The 14,927-nt window shown below is 34.3% G+C and overlaps 7 protein-coding genes across 7 annotated transcripts; 4 read left to right on the forward strand and 3 right to left on the reverse strand.

Moving 5' to 3' along the window:
- Positions 1–371: 371 nt before the first annotated feature.
- On the forward strand, positions 372–2,407 carry DFA_08885 (uncharacterized protein; the record flags this gene model as incomplete). Its single annotated transcript, XM_004356315.1, has 4 exons — positions 372–975; positions 1,011–2,102; positions 2,168–2,193; positions 2,336–2,407. 4 exons carry the CDS (start codon positions 372–374, stop codon positions 2,405–2,407), a joined length of 1,794 nt encoding a protein of 597 aa, XP_004356368.1.
- A 123-nt stretch (positions 2,408–2,530) lies between these two features.
- DFA_08886 (EPS15 domain-containing protein) lies at positions 2,531–6,725 on the forward strand (the record flags this gene model as incomplete). Its single annotated transcript, XM_004356316.1, has 7 exons — positions 2,531–2,600; positions 2,815–2,856; positions 3,075–3,217; positions 3,308–3,563; positions 3,635–3,952; positions 4,019–4,251; positions 4,311–6,725. The coding sequence occupies 7 exons, from the start codon at positions 2,531–2,533 to the stop codon at positions 6,723–6,725; spliced, it is 3,477 nt and encodes a 1,158-aa protein (XP_004356369.1).
- Positions 6,726–6,849: 124 nt separating this feature from the next.
- Positions 6,850–7,879, reverse strand: DFA_08887 (uncharacterized protein; the record flags this gene model as incomplete). The annotated part of the gene is made up of 6 exons (XM_004356317.1): positions 6,850–6,865; positions 6,911–6,998; positions 7,086–7,347; positions 7,439–7,463; positions 7,509–7,535; positions 7,806–7,879. 6 exons carry the CDS (start codon positions 7,877–7,879, stop codon positions 6,850–6,852), a joined length of 492 nt encoding a protein of 163 aa, XP_004356370.1.
- Positions 7,880–8,055: 176 nt separating this feature from the next.
- On the reverse strand, positions 8,056–8,160 carry DFA_08888 (uncharacterized protein; the record flags this gene model as incomplete). Its single annotated transcript, XM_004356318.1, has 1 exon — positions 8,056–8,160. The coding sequence occupies one exon, from the start codon at positions 8,158–8,160 to the stop codon at positions 8,056–8,058; it is 105 nt and encodes a 34-aa protein (XP_004356371.1).
- Positions 8,161–8,336: 176 nt separating this feature from the next.
- On the forward strand, positions 8,337–10,394 carry DFA_08889 (uncharacterized protein; the record flags this gene model as incomplete). Its single annotated transcript, XM_004356319.1, has 2 exons — positions 8,337–8,837; positions 9,261–10,394. 2 exons carry the CDS (start codon positions 8,337–8,339, stop codon positions 10,392–10,394), a joined length of 1,635 nt encoding a protein of 544 aa, XP_004356372.1.
- Positions 10,395–10,518: 124 nt separating this feature from the next.
- On the reverse strand, positions 10,519–11,462 carry DFA_08890 (uncharacterized protein; the record flags this gene model as incomplete). The annotated part of the gene is made up of 3 exons (XM_004356320.1): positions 10,519–10,784; positions 10,810–10,984; positions 11,064–11,462. 3 exons carry the CDS (start codon positions 11,460–11,462, stop codon positions 10,519–10,521), a joined length of 840 nt encoding a protein of 279 aa, XP_004356373.1.
- Positions 11,463–11,646: 184 nt separating this feature from the next.
- Positions 11,647–14,900, forward strand: DFA_08891 (uncharacterized protein; the record flags this gene model as incomplete). The annotated part of the gene is made up of 5 exons (XM_004356321.1): positions 11,647–12,296; positions 12,462–12,782; positions 13,087–13,603; positions 13,625–13,794; positions 13,940–14,900. 5 exons carry the CDS (start codon positions 11,647–11,649, stop codon positions 14,898–14,900), a joined length of 2,619 nt encoding a protein of 872 aa, XP_004356374.1.
- Positions 14,901–14,927: the final 27 nt, after the last annotated feature.

A 14,927-nucleotide genomic window follows, 5' to 3' on the forward strand; every position in this document is an offset into this window, starting at 1 on the left:
ATACCACCATCGTGTTTGATGATACATATATCTTGGCACCCGATCACCCTTCCCACACACTAATCCGACAATAAACATAAACATATTATTTTTATAATAATAATAATAAATAATAAATAATTAGTATTATTAAAGTGAAGTGATCCGATTAATTGATTTATTAATGGATTGATTGATTCATCATCATCACCAACAACAATAATAATAACAACAACAACAAGTCAGTTTTGGTCATCATTATTATTATTCTCAAAATAATATAATACAACAACAACAAACAACCCCATATATATATATTTCTGGAGATGGATTGTACATCTATTATCAATTCAACAACAACAACAACAACAATAATTAATGGAATAACAGCCATGGAAGTTGAAATTGATTTTAAAAGATTGACAAACTTGTTTAAAGGAATCATTCATCATCAATATTTAAAGAATTATTTGATTAAATCAATCAAGGAAATACATCAACATAAATTCAAAGATGAACAATGTACTGAATTGGCAAAGGTGCATACATGGACCGAAGTGTTGACATTACCAAACATTCTACTCAAGTACAGATACTATGATTTGTATCGAGATTGTACCAACCAATTACTTTTAATCGGGTCGACCAACAAACACCAAGTGTTTTGGGATCTTTTAGCAACATTGGATCCATCCACCACTTTTCCCAACTTTCTCAGACCATATATCGCCGAATACCTAGATCATCGAAAACTAACCATCAACGAATGGAAGAAACTATTTCAGTTTGTTTTACAAATGTCTCCATTCTACTTTCAAGATGCATTACAAATTGAAAGAAATAGAATGGAAAGAAAATTAAAAGAATCATCTTTGGCTGATGAAATGGATCTTGACATCGATGATGATGATGACAATCACAGATACCATGATTTTGGTTCAGATGATGATGATGATGATGATGATGAAGTAGAAGTAGAGGAAGAGGTAGATGAAGGTGAAGATGAAGATATAGAAAGAAAAAAAAGATAGATAAAGATGAAGATGAATCTATTCAATCATCTCAAGTTTCATTGGACGAAGATGCATTAATGGATATTAGAGATGATTTAAGATTGTTTGGTGAATTGGGTGACTTATTTTCAACTAATCGGTCAATGCAAATGGTTCAACAAACAGTGAAATCATTTAATTTCGGAAACTATGTTGGAGACTTGGAAAAGTTTGTATATTTGGAAAAGAGTGGTGTCATATTTTGCACGACCATGGCTATGGATAGAGCAGCGACGAGAGGTGATTTAGAGATGGTGAAATACCTACAGGCCAATCGAACAGAGGGGTGTAGTGATGAAGGGCTTGGTGGAGCCATTGAAAACGCTCATTTGGACGTTGTCCACTTTATACTCGAGAATCAGATGCTGAGAGGCCACGGATGCCACAACGACGCGTTTGTTCGGGCATCAGCACACGGCCATCTCAAAGTATTTGAGTACTTTCATCAACACTATCCACACGATCGAATGTGGCGCGCTGCCACCTACATGAACCAAGCTGCTCAACACGGCCATTTGTCGTTGCTCAAGTTCCTACATTTTCATAGAACCGACTTTTACAGCCTACGTTCCGAGATTGATTTGGACCAAACCATTGCCAATTGTCGTGGTGACCCCTCCAAACAAAAGAGTATCGAGCAGACGGCACTGTTTATAATGGAGCATCGACAGGACCAGCTCGCATCGCCGTCTATCCTCAGCACGGCACTCCAACGCGGATCGATGGTGTTGGTCGAGAGAATATGGGCGTGCAACAGACTTCGCGATCGCAAGAGCACCAACAGCTACCTATTGGATGCTGTAGCTGGACGCAATATCGATGCTGTCCGATTCATCCATGCCAACCATCCCTTTGCCTCGACTATGATCCGCGACAATGCACCAATGGTGCGAGCTGCTCGCAATGGTGATATCGAGATTCTCGCCTACCTCGCTCAACACCGAGCCCAAGGTTGTGTCTTGGATGCACTCGACGTTCAACATATCAAAAAGAATAAGCCACAAACCACCAAATTCTTCCTCGTCAATCCATCATCACTTTCAAAACCATCCTATCAATTACTTTTTGATAGTAGCAACGAAACTAATATATCAAACTAACTAACCACCAAAATCATTAATCAAATTTGTAAATAGAACTCTCAAACTTAATATTACTCATTGTATATATCATCCATCCATCCATCCCCCTAGGCACACATAACTTTATTAAATAAATAAATAAATCAATCAAATGAAATCAACTTTTTGTTCATAATAAGTAAACACATTAATGTTTCCAAAATAAACCTGGTTTATTTTAAGAAAATTCGTTGTATGCATATCCATGAAAAAGATTTGATTGCATTTCAGTTCCATGAGGTGGACAAGAATTAGGGGAAAGTGAATAATGTTTCTAGAATCGTCGATGGTTGCATTTCCAGATGATCGCGATTCAACAAACAAAAAGCCTACCGACTCCATGTATCCAATATTATAAGGTAAATCACCAATTATTTCATGTCTTGTGATCGACTTGCCAGTGGTCGAGTAGTGGATAATGAACAACAAATAAATAATAAGATATTTGGTTAGTTATTAAACCCATCTCCTTTGAAGGGGCAATATAATTACCTTTTTTTTTCAGACATATTTACTTCCATTGATTGGGAAGGAGAATGAAATTCATTATTCTTGCAATATTATTTGTGTGTACAATGATTGAAACGAAACGAGTGACATCATGATGCATGTGTCAGAGGGTTATAACCTTGTTTGTTTGAATTAATTTATTTTTTTTCGAGGAGGTGAGTTCATTCAAGCAAAAGTTTTATACGGTTCACTGAGTATGTTGACTTATTAAATTTTATAGAGAATACAGAAAAGTAGTAAAGGGGACATATAAATAAATTTATATGAACCCCAATAATAACATACTAGTTACAATGCAGAGAGGTATGAAATATTCTTGTCTTTGTCAGATTGATGATCGATCGTACTTACTGATGATTCATTTATCTCTATATACAAACTACTACTACTACTACTCCTACTACTACTGTAGCCGAGGCACAGGTACCACCAGCTCAAAAGAGTTATTATGAAGAGTTGTTTCAATTAGCAGATATCGATAGAGATCATGTGATTGGTCCAGGTGATGCATCATTCTTTAGAAAATCATCATTGGCTGATGAAACTTTAAAAGATGTATGTGATGGATGAACAACAACCAACAACAGATAGACGATATATATATATATATATATATATACTAATATACTACTACTAACTTTATAGATTTGGAATTTAGCAGATGTAAAGGATGGATATTTAGATTTGGAGGATTTTATAGTTGCTTTAAAGTTGATATCATTGACACAGTTGGGTGCACCAGTTACATTGGATAGTATAAAAGCAATGCCTGTTGTACCTCCACCTAAACTACTTGATGTTCCACCCATCAAATTCGATTGGATCGTTCCACAATCTGAAAAGAACAACTATGTTGAAATATTTAACAAGAATGATGATGATAGTGATGGTTATATTAGTGGTATGAAGAAAGAAAAAGAAAAGAAAAAGAAAATTAATTAAATTTATTTATTTATTTCTATTGATTTCTAGGTCAACAAGCAAGATCATTATTTAGTTCATCAGGATTACCAATGAAAATACTTGGACATATTTGGTACTTGTCTGATATGAATGCTGATCAAAGATTGGATTGTCAGGAATTTATTATTGCAACATTCCTCATTCGTTCAGTGTTGAAGGGATATGACTTGCCAAGCAAGCTACCAGATCAACTTATTCAATCGTCACACTATGTAAGTAGTGTCGGTGTACCTTCACCAAAGGTACCAGATTGGTTGATTCCACCCGCTGAAAGAATCATCAATGAAGATATCTTTAACAAAAATCAACAAAATGGTGCTATCTCTGGTATGTAAACAAAAAAAAGAAAAAAAAGAAAAGGGGAATATTATATTAACAATTATAATATTGCAGGCAAACAAGCAAAGGTAATATTTGAAAAATCAGGATTACCAGTACAAGATTTAAAGGTTATTTGGGATCTTTCAGATTACGATCAAGCTCAATGGTTGGATAAACAAAAGTTTGTCATTGCAATGTTTTTGATTAGCCAAAGAAAAAAGAAAAAAGAGTTCCCAACCTCTTTACCTCAAATTTTAATTGAATCTTCTAAATCTTCTTATTTACCAATCTCTCCACCTCCAATTGTAAGAAAAAGATCAGCTTTATGTATCCAAATAGTTATTAATAATTTATTTTCTTTTAGGTTGAACAATCAAATGATAACAAAACATCAAGTGGAAAATATAATATTGATTTGGCAGATATTGTTTCAAAGACTGAACCTGTTATGGGAGGTGGTATGCCATCACCAGTATCTCAACAACAACCTCAAGAGTTTATGAATAATAATAATAGTATTCTTCCAGTTGTTGATCAACAACCAAATCCATTACGTACATCTTTGACTATTCCACCTCCACCATCAGCTTCTACTCAACATCAACAACAACAATTTTATAATAATCAAGGTATGGTAGGATCAGGTTCAGGGTCAGTATCTAAACAATCACCCATTCAACAACACCACCAACAACAACAAATACATTCAATGTCAGCTCCAATTACACCACAACAACAACAAGTGTATATGCAATCACCAGCTCAAGTACAAGCCAAAGAGGCAATTGAGCGTGTAAAGCAAGCCACTTTGGAAAAGGAAAAGTCATTGGCCGATCTCAAACAACAATTTATTGAAGAGAGCAAGGCTACATTGGAACTTCAACAACAATTGGCTGCAGAGACACAGATATTGGAAGAAGTTTCTGCAGATATGCGTCAATGTGAAGACAACCTACAACTACAAAAGCAAGAGACCATGGCAGTCAAGGAAAAGATCTCATCGGTGCGAGTAGAGATCAAAATGAACAAGTCACAATTGGAGCAAGTAAAAAAGTTGTTGAGCGAAAAGACAGAACAGTTTGAAGAACAAAACGAATCACTCTCGTCACTTCAAAACGATTTGCAAGAGAAAAAAGCTGATCTCGAGAAATACAACCAAGAGGTTGAGAAATTGATTGCTCAAATCGAATCGATAAAGTCGTTAAAGTCAGATTCTAAAGGCGAGTTGAAACAAGTAAACAGTGCTTTGACTAGTGCCAAAGGACAAGTCTCCCAATTGACAGATGAATTTAAACAACTTAAAACACAAGCAAATATTCAATCACCTCCTCCTCAACAACATCATGTTGTTTCACCAACCAAACAACAACCAACATCACCCTTTGATGATAATGATAATGAAAATCCATTCTCATCAAAAGATAATAATGATGAATGGGGATCTTTTGAAACTGTATCTTTTAACAATAGTAACAATAATAATAATAATAATGTACAACAACAACAACAGCAACAACAACAACAACAAACAACAAATGTTGTTACATCACCAACAAATTTAACGTCACCAACATCAGTATTTTCTTCATCAAAGAATATGTTTGATACACCACCACAAACAAACAAGAATCCTCAAAGAACTGCAAGCAACAATCAGTTGACGGGATCATCGACCTCGTCATTTAAAGCAACTACCTTTGACAGCACCAGTAATCTCAAGGGATCAACTTCGTCCTATCAAAGCGCCATGTTTGACAATGTGTCTACATCTGGTCCGTTTGAGGAAAAGTTTAATAATAGTACGTTTGGAGGTGGTGATGAATTTGGTTCGTTTGGTGTGTCGAATGAACAACCATTCAATCCATCCATGGTTGCTACCAATGCCAGTGGCACCAACTCTTCTAGTTCATCTTCCAACAATATTGCAGCTGTTGCAGCCGTAGGCAAGAATCCATTCACATCAGCAGCTATTGATGACAATGCAAGCAATGGATCTGCATCCAACAAGGCAGAGATTGGGTCAACCGACTTTTCATTTACCACTGATACCTCTGTATCGAGTAGTACTACTGCCTTGTCTGCCGTCTCTGCAGCTCCCGTTACCATTGCTCAATCATCGCCAACCACTACATTGGCCAGTGCCATCTCCTCTTCATTGTCGGCCATTACATTTGAAAAGGACAAGGATAGTGGATTCGATACTTTTGACTCGTTTAGTGGTGCCAAGGATCCATTTGGATCATCCATCTTCCCAACCACCTTTTCATCTGCTACTTTCTTTGGCCAATTTACTACATCTTTAAATTCTCAAGATAATCAAAATCAACAACATCAACAACCACAAACAATAACATCACCACCATCTTTTGATGAACCTGCAAACAATCAAAAACCATTTGGTGATGATGATAATGATGGATTTAGTGATTTTAAACCAGACCAACAACCACAACCACAACCAATAACAGCAGCTGAACCAAATCCAAATGGTGGAGGTGGGTTCGATGGATTTGATGATTCATTTGATGATTGGAACCCAGGAGCACCATCTAAATTTAATACGACATTTAATAATTCACCATTTGGTGGAGGTGGTGAGAATGAACCAATAACATCTGAAAATCTATTTGGTCAACCATCAGCAGTACCAGTCAATAATGGAAACGGTAATGGTGAAAACAATGGCAACGAAAACGGTGGTGGCAACGGTACCACTCAACCATCATCCTTCTTCTTTGATGACAATGCCTTTACGGAAAAGTTTGATTCATCCTTTTAAAAAAAACTCAAGTTCAATCCATAGATAGATAGCTAGATAACCAACAAAGAGAATGATGATATATATGTACGATTTAAAATAAATAATTGGAATTAACAACATACTTTATTGCCGGGTTTAAATTTTAATATTTATTTAAACTATTATTAAATTAATGAAAAGAATATATATGTGAATTGAATTACAAAGTCGATGTACAATTAAATGATCTCATAAATTTTAAATTGGTTGAACCTATTCCTGGAGTACCAAACAATCTAACTGTATCACATTCTAAATAATAGTTGAAAAAATAATGAGTTTTAGTAAAAGCTGAGAGATGATGAATTAAATTGATATTTTAAAAGAATTCTTTCATACCTGGAACAAAATCTAAATGGCAGACCATTGGAGAAATACCATTTTGAGAGCAGTATGGTTTGATATCCAATTTTGATCCATTAAATTCAAGTTCACTCTTGAACCAAATCATATGTTGTGGTGAGAAATGAATATAAAGAGTCTTTTCATTTTGTTCAATCTTTGAGATTTCATATGATTGTACTATGCAGTTGTTGGATAAAAAGAAAATAAATAATAAAATAATTAAATTGATTTGGAAATATAATTTGTTCATTTTGAACTATTAAATAAATAAAAAATAAAACAAAAAGAATAGAAGTAAAATTAATATGAGAGAAAAAAAGAAAATTTATATTATTACTATTACTTACAAATGGTTGCCTAGAAAATTGATGCCTAAAAAGATAATATAATAATAAATATACAAATAAAAAAATATACAAAATTATTTGTTTGTTTGGTTTGCCTCTAAAAAAAATAATTGATCAATTTGAAGAGAAGGTGAACCTTCTTAAATAATCATCGCCCTAGCCTCCAGCCTTTAAAACAAATAAATAGAGAATAAATATCCTTACAAATTGGAATCGACAAAAAGAGGAGGATGATGGTTAATTTGTTGTTATGCCTCGGTGGCAATTTGGTTTGGTTTGGTTAATGGGTTGTATTTTAAGGGGCAACAACAATTAAATGTGGAGGAGAGTTAAAGTCATATGACTCGGCATCCCTTTAGGCCTACACCGACTCTTAGGGACTGCTAACAGACTGGAATGAGCCCTTAAATTTTCGTGTCGCGAGTATACTGCTGCGATCATTCATTTAAAACGAGCGACCCGAACGAGCGAATTGACGATCATCAACTCGAGCAAAGATTCCTTTTTCTGTTGACTTGCGGTTAACCATTAAAGAATCTATTTTTTTGTAAGTATAGATCTATATTTGTATTTGTATTTGTATTTCTGTAACAGATAAAATTCAAACTTAATATTGATCATAAAGTGGCTTGCTTTACACGCTCAATTGCCTCTTTGGCTTGTACTTGAGCTGGTGATTGCATATACACTTGTTGTTGTTGTGGTGTAATTGGAGCTGACATATTCTTTTGGTGTGTTTGTTGACCTGAAATTGGTTCATCGAATTGATTCAATCTTATTTCTTGTTTTCAAAATTATCGTTGCACCAAAGTATTACTAAAAGATGATTGTGATTATTGTGAAGAGATAATAGAATAGTTATTATTATCTATCTATATCTATATCTATATCTATAGTCATGTGGAAATATTTAAATAGTTTTAGAAGAAAAGATAGAGACGGAGAGGAGGTGGAGGTGATTCATCACAATCAGCTGAATCTACCCAATTGGATAGTAAAACATATCATTCATATACTACAATACAGTACATACAATGAATCGATAGATTATGTGGTTGGTGGAGGAGGACGAGGAGGGGGAGGAGCATTGTTGGACAGTCATCATGCAAGACTCAACCATTACTCCAACTACCTCTACTTGTCATTGGTCTGCAGTTACTGGTTCAAGAATATAGTACCGTCGTCGGTCAAGGTGCATCGTATCATTTGTTCAAACTACCAAAACCATAGTTACAAGTTGTTGGGTAAGAGTGTCTACACTAGATATCCAAAGTCTGCATTGACAAACTATGACCAATCATTACAAAGATTTATAAAGGACGTTCGACAAGACAACGAAAAAGAAGAAGATGAAGAAGAGAAGAATAAGAAGAAAAAGAGTCAAATTGAAGAACTAAAGGTATTTATACCTGGGTTTACAGAGGCATCACCTTGTTATATTATGGAAGCGTTGATGGACATGAATGCTAGTTTGGGGTCGGTCTGCGACACGTTAAAGAGACTGACATTGTACCATGTCTCGTGGAACGACAGCTGGATGAATCTGTCGCAGTGCAAGCAGTTGGAGAGACTGTGTTTGTATCCGACCGGACGATGGATACCACAACATAGCGAGGGTCTGGTACGTCTGCTGGAAAAGACACCGTCCATCAACGACTTGGCCATTAAAACGGCGGTTGGATTGTCGGTCGATATGAAGCTTGGCGTGTCGACACAGCTCGCCTACCAAAACATACGCAAGCTTACTTTGATTTGCAGTATGCATGGGATGACAAGGGGACTGTTGTCCAAAACATCATTCTCACATCTTGTCAATATAGAGTCGATCAAGATCAAGAGCAACACTACACTCATCCCACAACACCGTGATTACCATGTAGCTGGATTCTACCAAGCCCAATTATTCCAATTTATACCCAACAAGTTGTTATTGACTCGTTTACGTATCGATGACTTTCTCTATCCATTTCAACATATTCTTCAAGGTAGTGATGATAGAATAGTTGCTGTCGACTCATCAAATAACAACAACAACAACAGTGATGAGGTACAATCTACACTTCCACAATTTCCAAACTTAACTTCACTCTATATCAACAATCTACATCCGACTATTGATCATAAAGAACCACGTCTACATGTCAGTCAGATGTTTGAACAGATTCAAACGACGTTGAAACAACTCACCTTTCTAGCCATCAGATCGATTAAATTTATCGATCCACAGGATCTAGTCACTGCCATTGATTCACTACCCGTCCTCTCCCACTTTAAATTCTCCATCACTCCACTTCTAGACAGTACACCCAGTTCAATGAGTACATTCAACGATCGTATCCTCGCGTCACACTCTGTCTCCATCCCATTACTCGAGTATCTAGAGTCCAATCACACCATCAAACGGTTCTCATATAGTCTCGAGCAAGACATTGAACCATCCAGAATCACCGATGACAATGAAAGATCAACACCACTCATTGATTATCCCCAAGACCAACTAAATCAACTTGACCAAAAAATCATTCAAATTCAATGTAGTATTAAAAGTTTAGTTAAAAATAATGAATCTATTCAATATTTAAGTCTATCCTCCTCATCCTCATCCTCTTCATCATCCTCTACCAACAATAATACTAATAATAATAATAATACTAATAATAATGTACAATTTAATTTAACAAATCAAGAATTTATTGAATCACTAGTTAATTCAAACAATATTGGATTGAAATCAAAATTATCAATTTTAAAGATTGATAAATGTTTATCAACCTTTAAAGATTTCAACAGCAACATTGTTAATATTAATAATAGTGTACAAATAGTATCAAAGAAAAAAGTACACAAATTCAATGATGCATTTAAATTGGAAATGAATACAAGGATAAAAGAAAGTATTAATGAATTAAGAGATAGACAAATAACCTATTATAGAAAAGCAATTAAAGCTTATTAAATTAACAATAATAATATCCAATCCAACCAAACCACAATTTGTAATTAATTATATATATGTATCTTTATTTTATGTTTAGAATTTATCTATTTATCTATTTAATAAATAGTTTGTATTTTTTTTTTTAGGCAAGTGTATAATAATACTCTTGATTTAAATCAGGTACACCTCCTTCTTCATTTAATAATGGTTCTTTATCTTTTGGTTGATTAGAGGAGGAAGTAGTTGATGAAAAGGTTGGTCTTGGGGATCCACCAAAGAAAAAGCTTGGATCATGTGATGGCATGACAAAGAAACCAACATGCAATGAATTTATAAATTCAAATCCAAAAGAGACCAATTTAAACATCTTCCAAAAGTTACCTCCACCCCAAGTAAAAGCTGTTTCTACTACACTCGACCAACGTAATAATACTTAGTGGGAAACTAATATAAACGAAATCAAGGAATGGAGGTACTTGTAAAAGATCATTTGAATTCTTTTCTTCTCTAATTATATTTGAATCAAATGATGATGATAATTGTTTGTTTTTAATTCCTTTTCTAATTACTCTAATATAATAAATCAATTTAAATATTATTGATGTTGGCTAAAAAAAAAAAAAAAGGATAGTTAATAAGCATTATATTATATTCTATCTTTTTGATTATTGTGATTGTTTGATTTACCTTAAAAACACTACTACTAACTAAAAAGTATATAAATTTAGATGTAATTTTCTTTTGGAAAACCATTCTAAATAGAATTGAAGCCAACAATGATCCTACTATTGATATTATTAAACGAAATGATATAAATGATGCACCCATAGGTACATTATAACCAAGGTAGTGGGTAAATGATATGAGAGATTCTACGATCAACATTATATCCGATAATCCATTGGCCAAACCACCCATAGTAATAATGGTGAAAAGAAATCTCCATATCTTTGGAAACTTTCTTTCAATGGCATCGTAAATATATGCTATCCAACATGTTGGTATCATCACCAAATAGGAAACAACAGCAGGAATTATAAATGGTATATAAATAATTAAATAAACACAATCTGTAGTACTAGCCATAATAATAAGAATAATAATAATTATTTGTTAAAACATTAATAGTAAATCAATTGATGATCATCATTAAAATTGGTGGTGTCCCAAAGGTTAGGATAGTGCTAACTCTAGAGAGAGAGTAAGCTAATATCAAAAATAAATAACATATTTTTTATTACAATAAAATAGACAAAAAGAGAATGAATGAATGAATGTCATTGGTACTCACCAACCTTGTTATTATTTTAATTTTAAAAAGACACAATCAACAACAACAATAACAACAATAACAACAATTAATAAGAATATAATTAATAATAATCAACTTGGTTTACCAGATTATATTGTAAAGAAGATATTAAGGTGTTTACAACATTCTATTTCACCATGTTTACATGATTCATTAGAGGATAATGGTGGAGATATTGACTTGAGTCGTAATGCATACACTCTTTATGATGGTAGAATGAATGTACACTCTATATTACATTTGTCGTTGGTGTGTAGTTATTGGTTTAGAATCATCATACCATCGTCGATGGATAGATACACCTATGTCCTTCCATCAATAGCCGTTCAAGAACAAGACCACATCAAACTATTTGGAAAGAATGTCATTGCCAGATACAAAAGATCACCTCTACAACAATTTAATCAATCATTACAACAGTATCTAAGAAATAATAATATTGTCATTGATAGTGGTAACAACAGTGGAAACAAGGTAGAATCATTAAAGATATACATTTCACTTGAATACCGTCAGAGTATGGATACACCTCCACTTAGTATCAACTCTATCATGAATTATGATGCATCGGTGGCTGCGTTGTCTGTGAATCTACGTCGGTTGACATTGTATAATATCGAGTTTAACGATACGCTGTTAAACTTGTCAAAGTGCACCAGGTTGGAGAGACTGGTGATCTATCCAGTCGGAGTGTGGCGTGCAAACTATAGTGACATCTTGCTTGCACTATTAAAGCAGACACCAACACTGACAGACTTGGCTATTAAATGTAGATCGACTGAAATGACAGCACAATGCGATAAAGATACATCGGCATTGGGTCAGCTTCAAAAGTTTACATTTATAGGGTCGCCGACCGATCAGTTGAGAGGATTGATGACACCTTGTGCATTCAAGTCAATGTCCAACTTGGTTGATTTGAAACTAAAGTTTAATGGACTGATTGCAGTTAATTCAAGACTACGACCATCGGCAATGATACAGGCTATCCCATCACTTGCTAAAATGGAGCGTCTTCATTTGGAGAACTTTATCAGTCCGGCCGAGACAGATACAAATATAGAAGAGAGTGTGTCTTCTGCACAGGGATTCACGTATCTGCCATGGCATGCGTTGAGTAGTCTCACACACCTCTATATTGAGAGACTGCTTGGCACATATACTCGTCGCCAGGTCAACCATCTGCTTCATGATGTGCGCCATATCACGACGTTGCAGTCGCTTGCTATCAAGTCAATCGAGATGATTCACCCTCCAACACTCATCTCTACACTCGACGCACTTCCATACCTCACCTACTTTAAATACGCGACTACTCCAAGAATGGACTGTGAACAAGAATCTGGTACAATGATCATCCACTCATCCGACACTTCAATTAGTCTTGCTATCCTGCAGTACCTTGAAACCAACCAAACCATCCAACGATTCTCGTTTACCTTGGACAATGAATACGGTCCGTCAGTATACCCCATTAGGGCATTATTCAATCACTATCAAGACAATAGTACCAAGTCAGTTACACAAGAGTAACTATTACGTATCCGATGAAATAAGTCAACTAGAATGTAAAGTCAATGACCTACAAAATGGTCTAACCAATCTAATCAAAAACTCTGAATCTATGCAACGCATATCATTGTCTTCAAACATTGGTAGAATATCATCGGAAGATCTAGAAGTAGATAGACAAAAGCTTGGAACCAATTTAGAATTATTATCTCCTCAATTTTTAAATACCCTAGTTCATCTCATCGATTGCAATCTCTCCTCTGATTCAAAGGTTAATCCAAAATCAAAATTACAATTTATTAAAATTGATAAATGTTTAACTTTTAATCATAATCATCATGATGAAGATAAAGACAACAACAACAATATTAATAATAATAGTATTAAAAATAATCGTAAAAATGTAAATAGTTTTAATTTCAAGTATAACAATAATAATAATCAAAAGATCAAACTAGTACCAAAGAAAAAAGTACACAAATCCAACAACTTTTGGAAATGGGAGATGAAAAGAATAGTAAAAGAGGATGCTAATCAATTTAAAAGAATTGGTCCACATCATCAAGATGTTCAATTCATTGCCCAAGCTCAAATGTTATAAATTAAAAATCAAATAAAATAAATTTATTATTATTGCAAGAGACCAACAATTGTATTCCATTGTTATTATTTTTTAAATATCTCATTTGTGAAAGAAATATCTTTACAATGGATGATAGGTTTCTCTCTTTCTTTAAAGATTGAGTGATCTTTCTTACCTGACTCATTGTATACCAAATAATACAAAGAAGCTGTGGATGGTTCAAAAGATGACAAACAACAACAACAACAAGTCCCTTCAACCTATTCAAAACAATCAAATCAATGTACCTGATTACATTTTAAAATATATAATATCTTTATTGCAACAACCAACATCAACATGTTCTAACAACAATAATAACAATAACAAAAACAACTTGAATGATCATCTTTCTCTTACATCTCCACCTCAAACGATAGCAATTAAAAAGTTTAATCAATATGTTAATTATTTGTATTTGTCATTGGTTTGTTCATATTGGTTTAGATATATTATACCTGTATCGGTCAAGTCGTTTAGATATATCATCCCAAATACATCGGTATCGTATTTGGTGGGCAAAGTAGGCCCAAGATACCCAAAATCACCTTTAACATTATTCAATCAATCGTTGCAACTCTACACCAACAATCATAAAAATAATAATAACAACAAATATACAACCAACCAAGTTGAAAGATTAAAGGTATTTGTTGAATGTGAGGATATTAAATTACCAATGTCACTGGAACCAATATTACACCCATCTTCATCACTGGATGCTGTATCACATAGTCTGCGTCGTTTGACACTCTATAATGGTGGGATTGGTGAAAGTTTGGTATACTTGGAACGATGCAAACAATTACAAAGACTACACCTTCATCCATTTGGTAGATGGGATACACGAGAGATGAGATGTATACTCTATCTCTTGTCAAAGTTACCTTCCATCACAGAACTTGCAATCAAGTGTACTTCGATTGATCGTGTTGAAGCAACCTATGACAAACGACATATTGCATCACTTGGACACTTGAAAAAGTTTACCTATGTTGGATCACCGAGTGATATGATGGCTGGTGTCTTATCGGAAAGACATCTTGACCAATTGACAGACCTCACCGGTTTACATTGATTGATTGATTGATTGATTGATTGATTG

Source organism: Cavenderia fasciculata (assembly GCF_000203815.1).
Source record: "Cavenderia fasciculata unplaced genomic scaffold Scf_ET2XIPL01COFD4-5, whole genome shotgun sequence".
Lineage (NCBI taxonomy): Eukaryota > Evosea > Eumycetozoa > Acytosteliales > Cavenderiaceae > Cavenderia > Cavenderia fasciculata.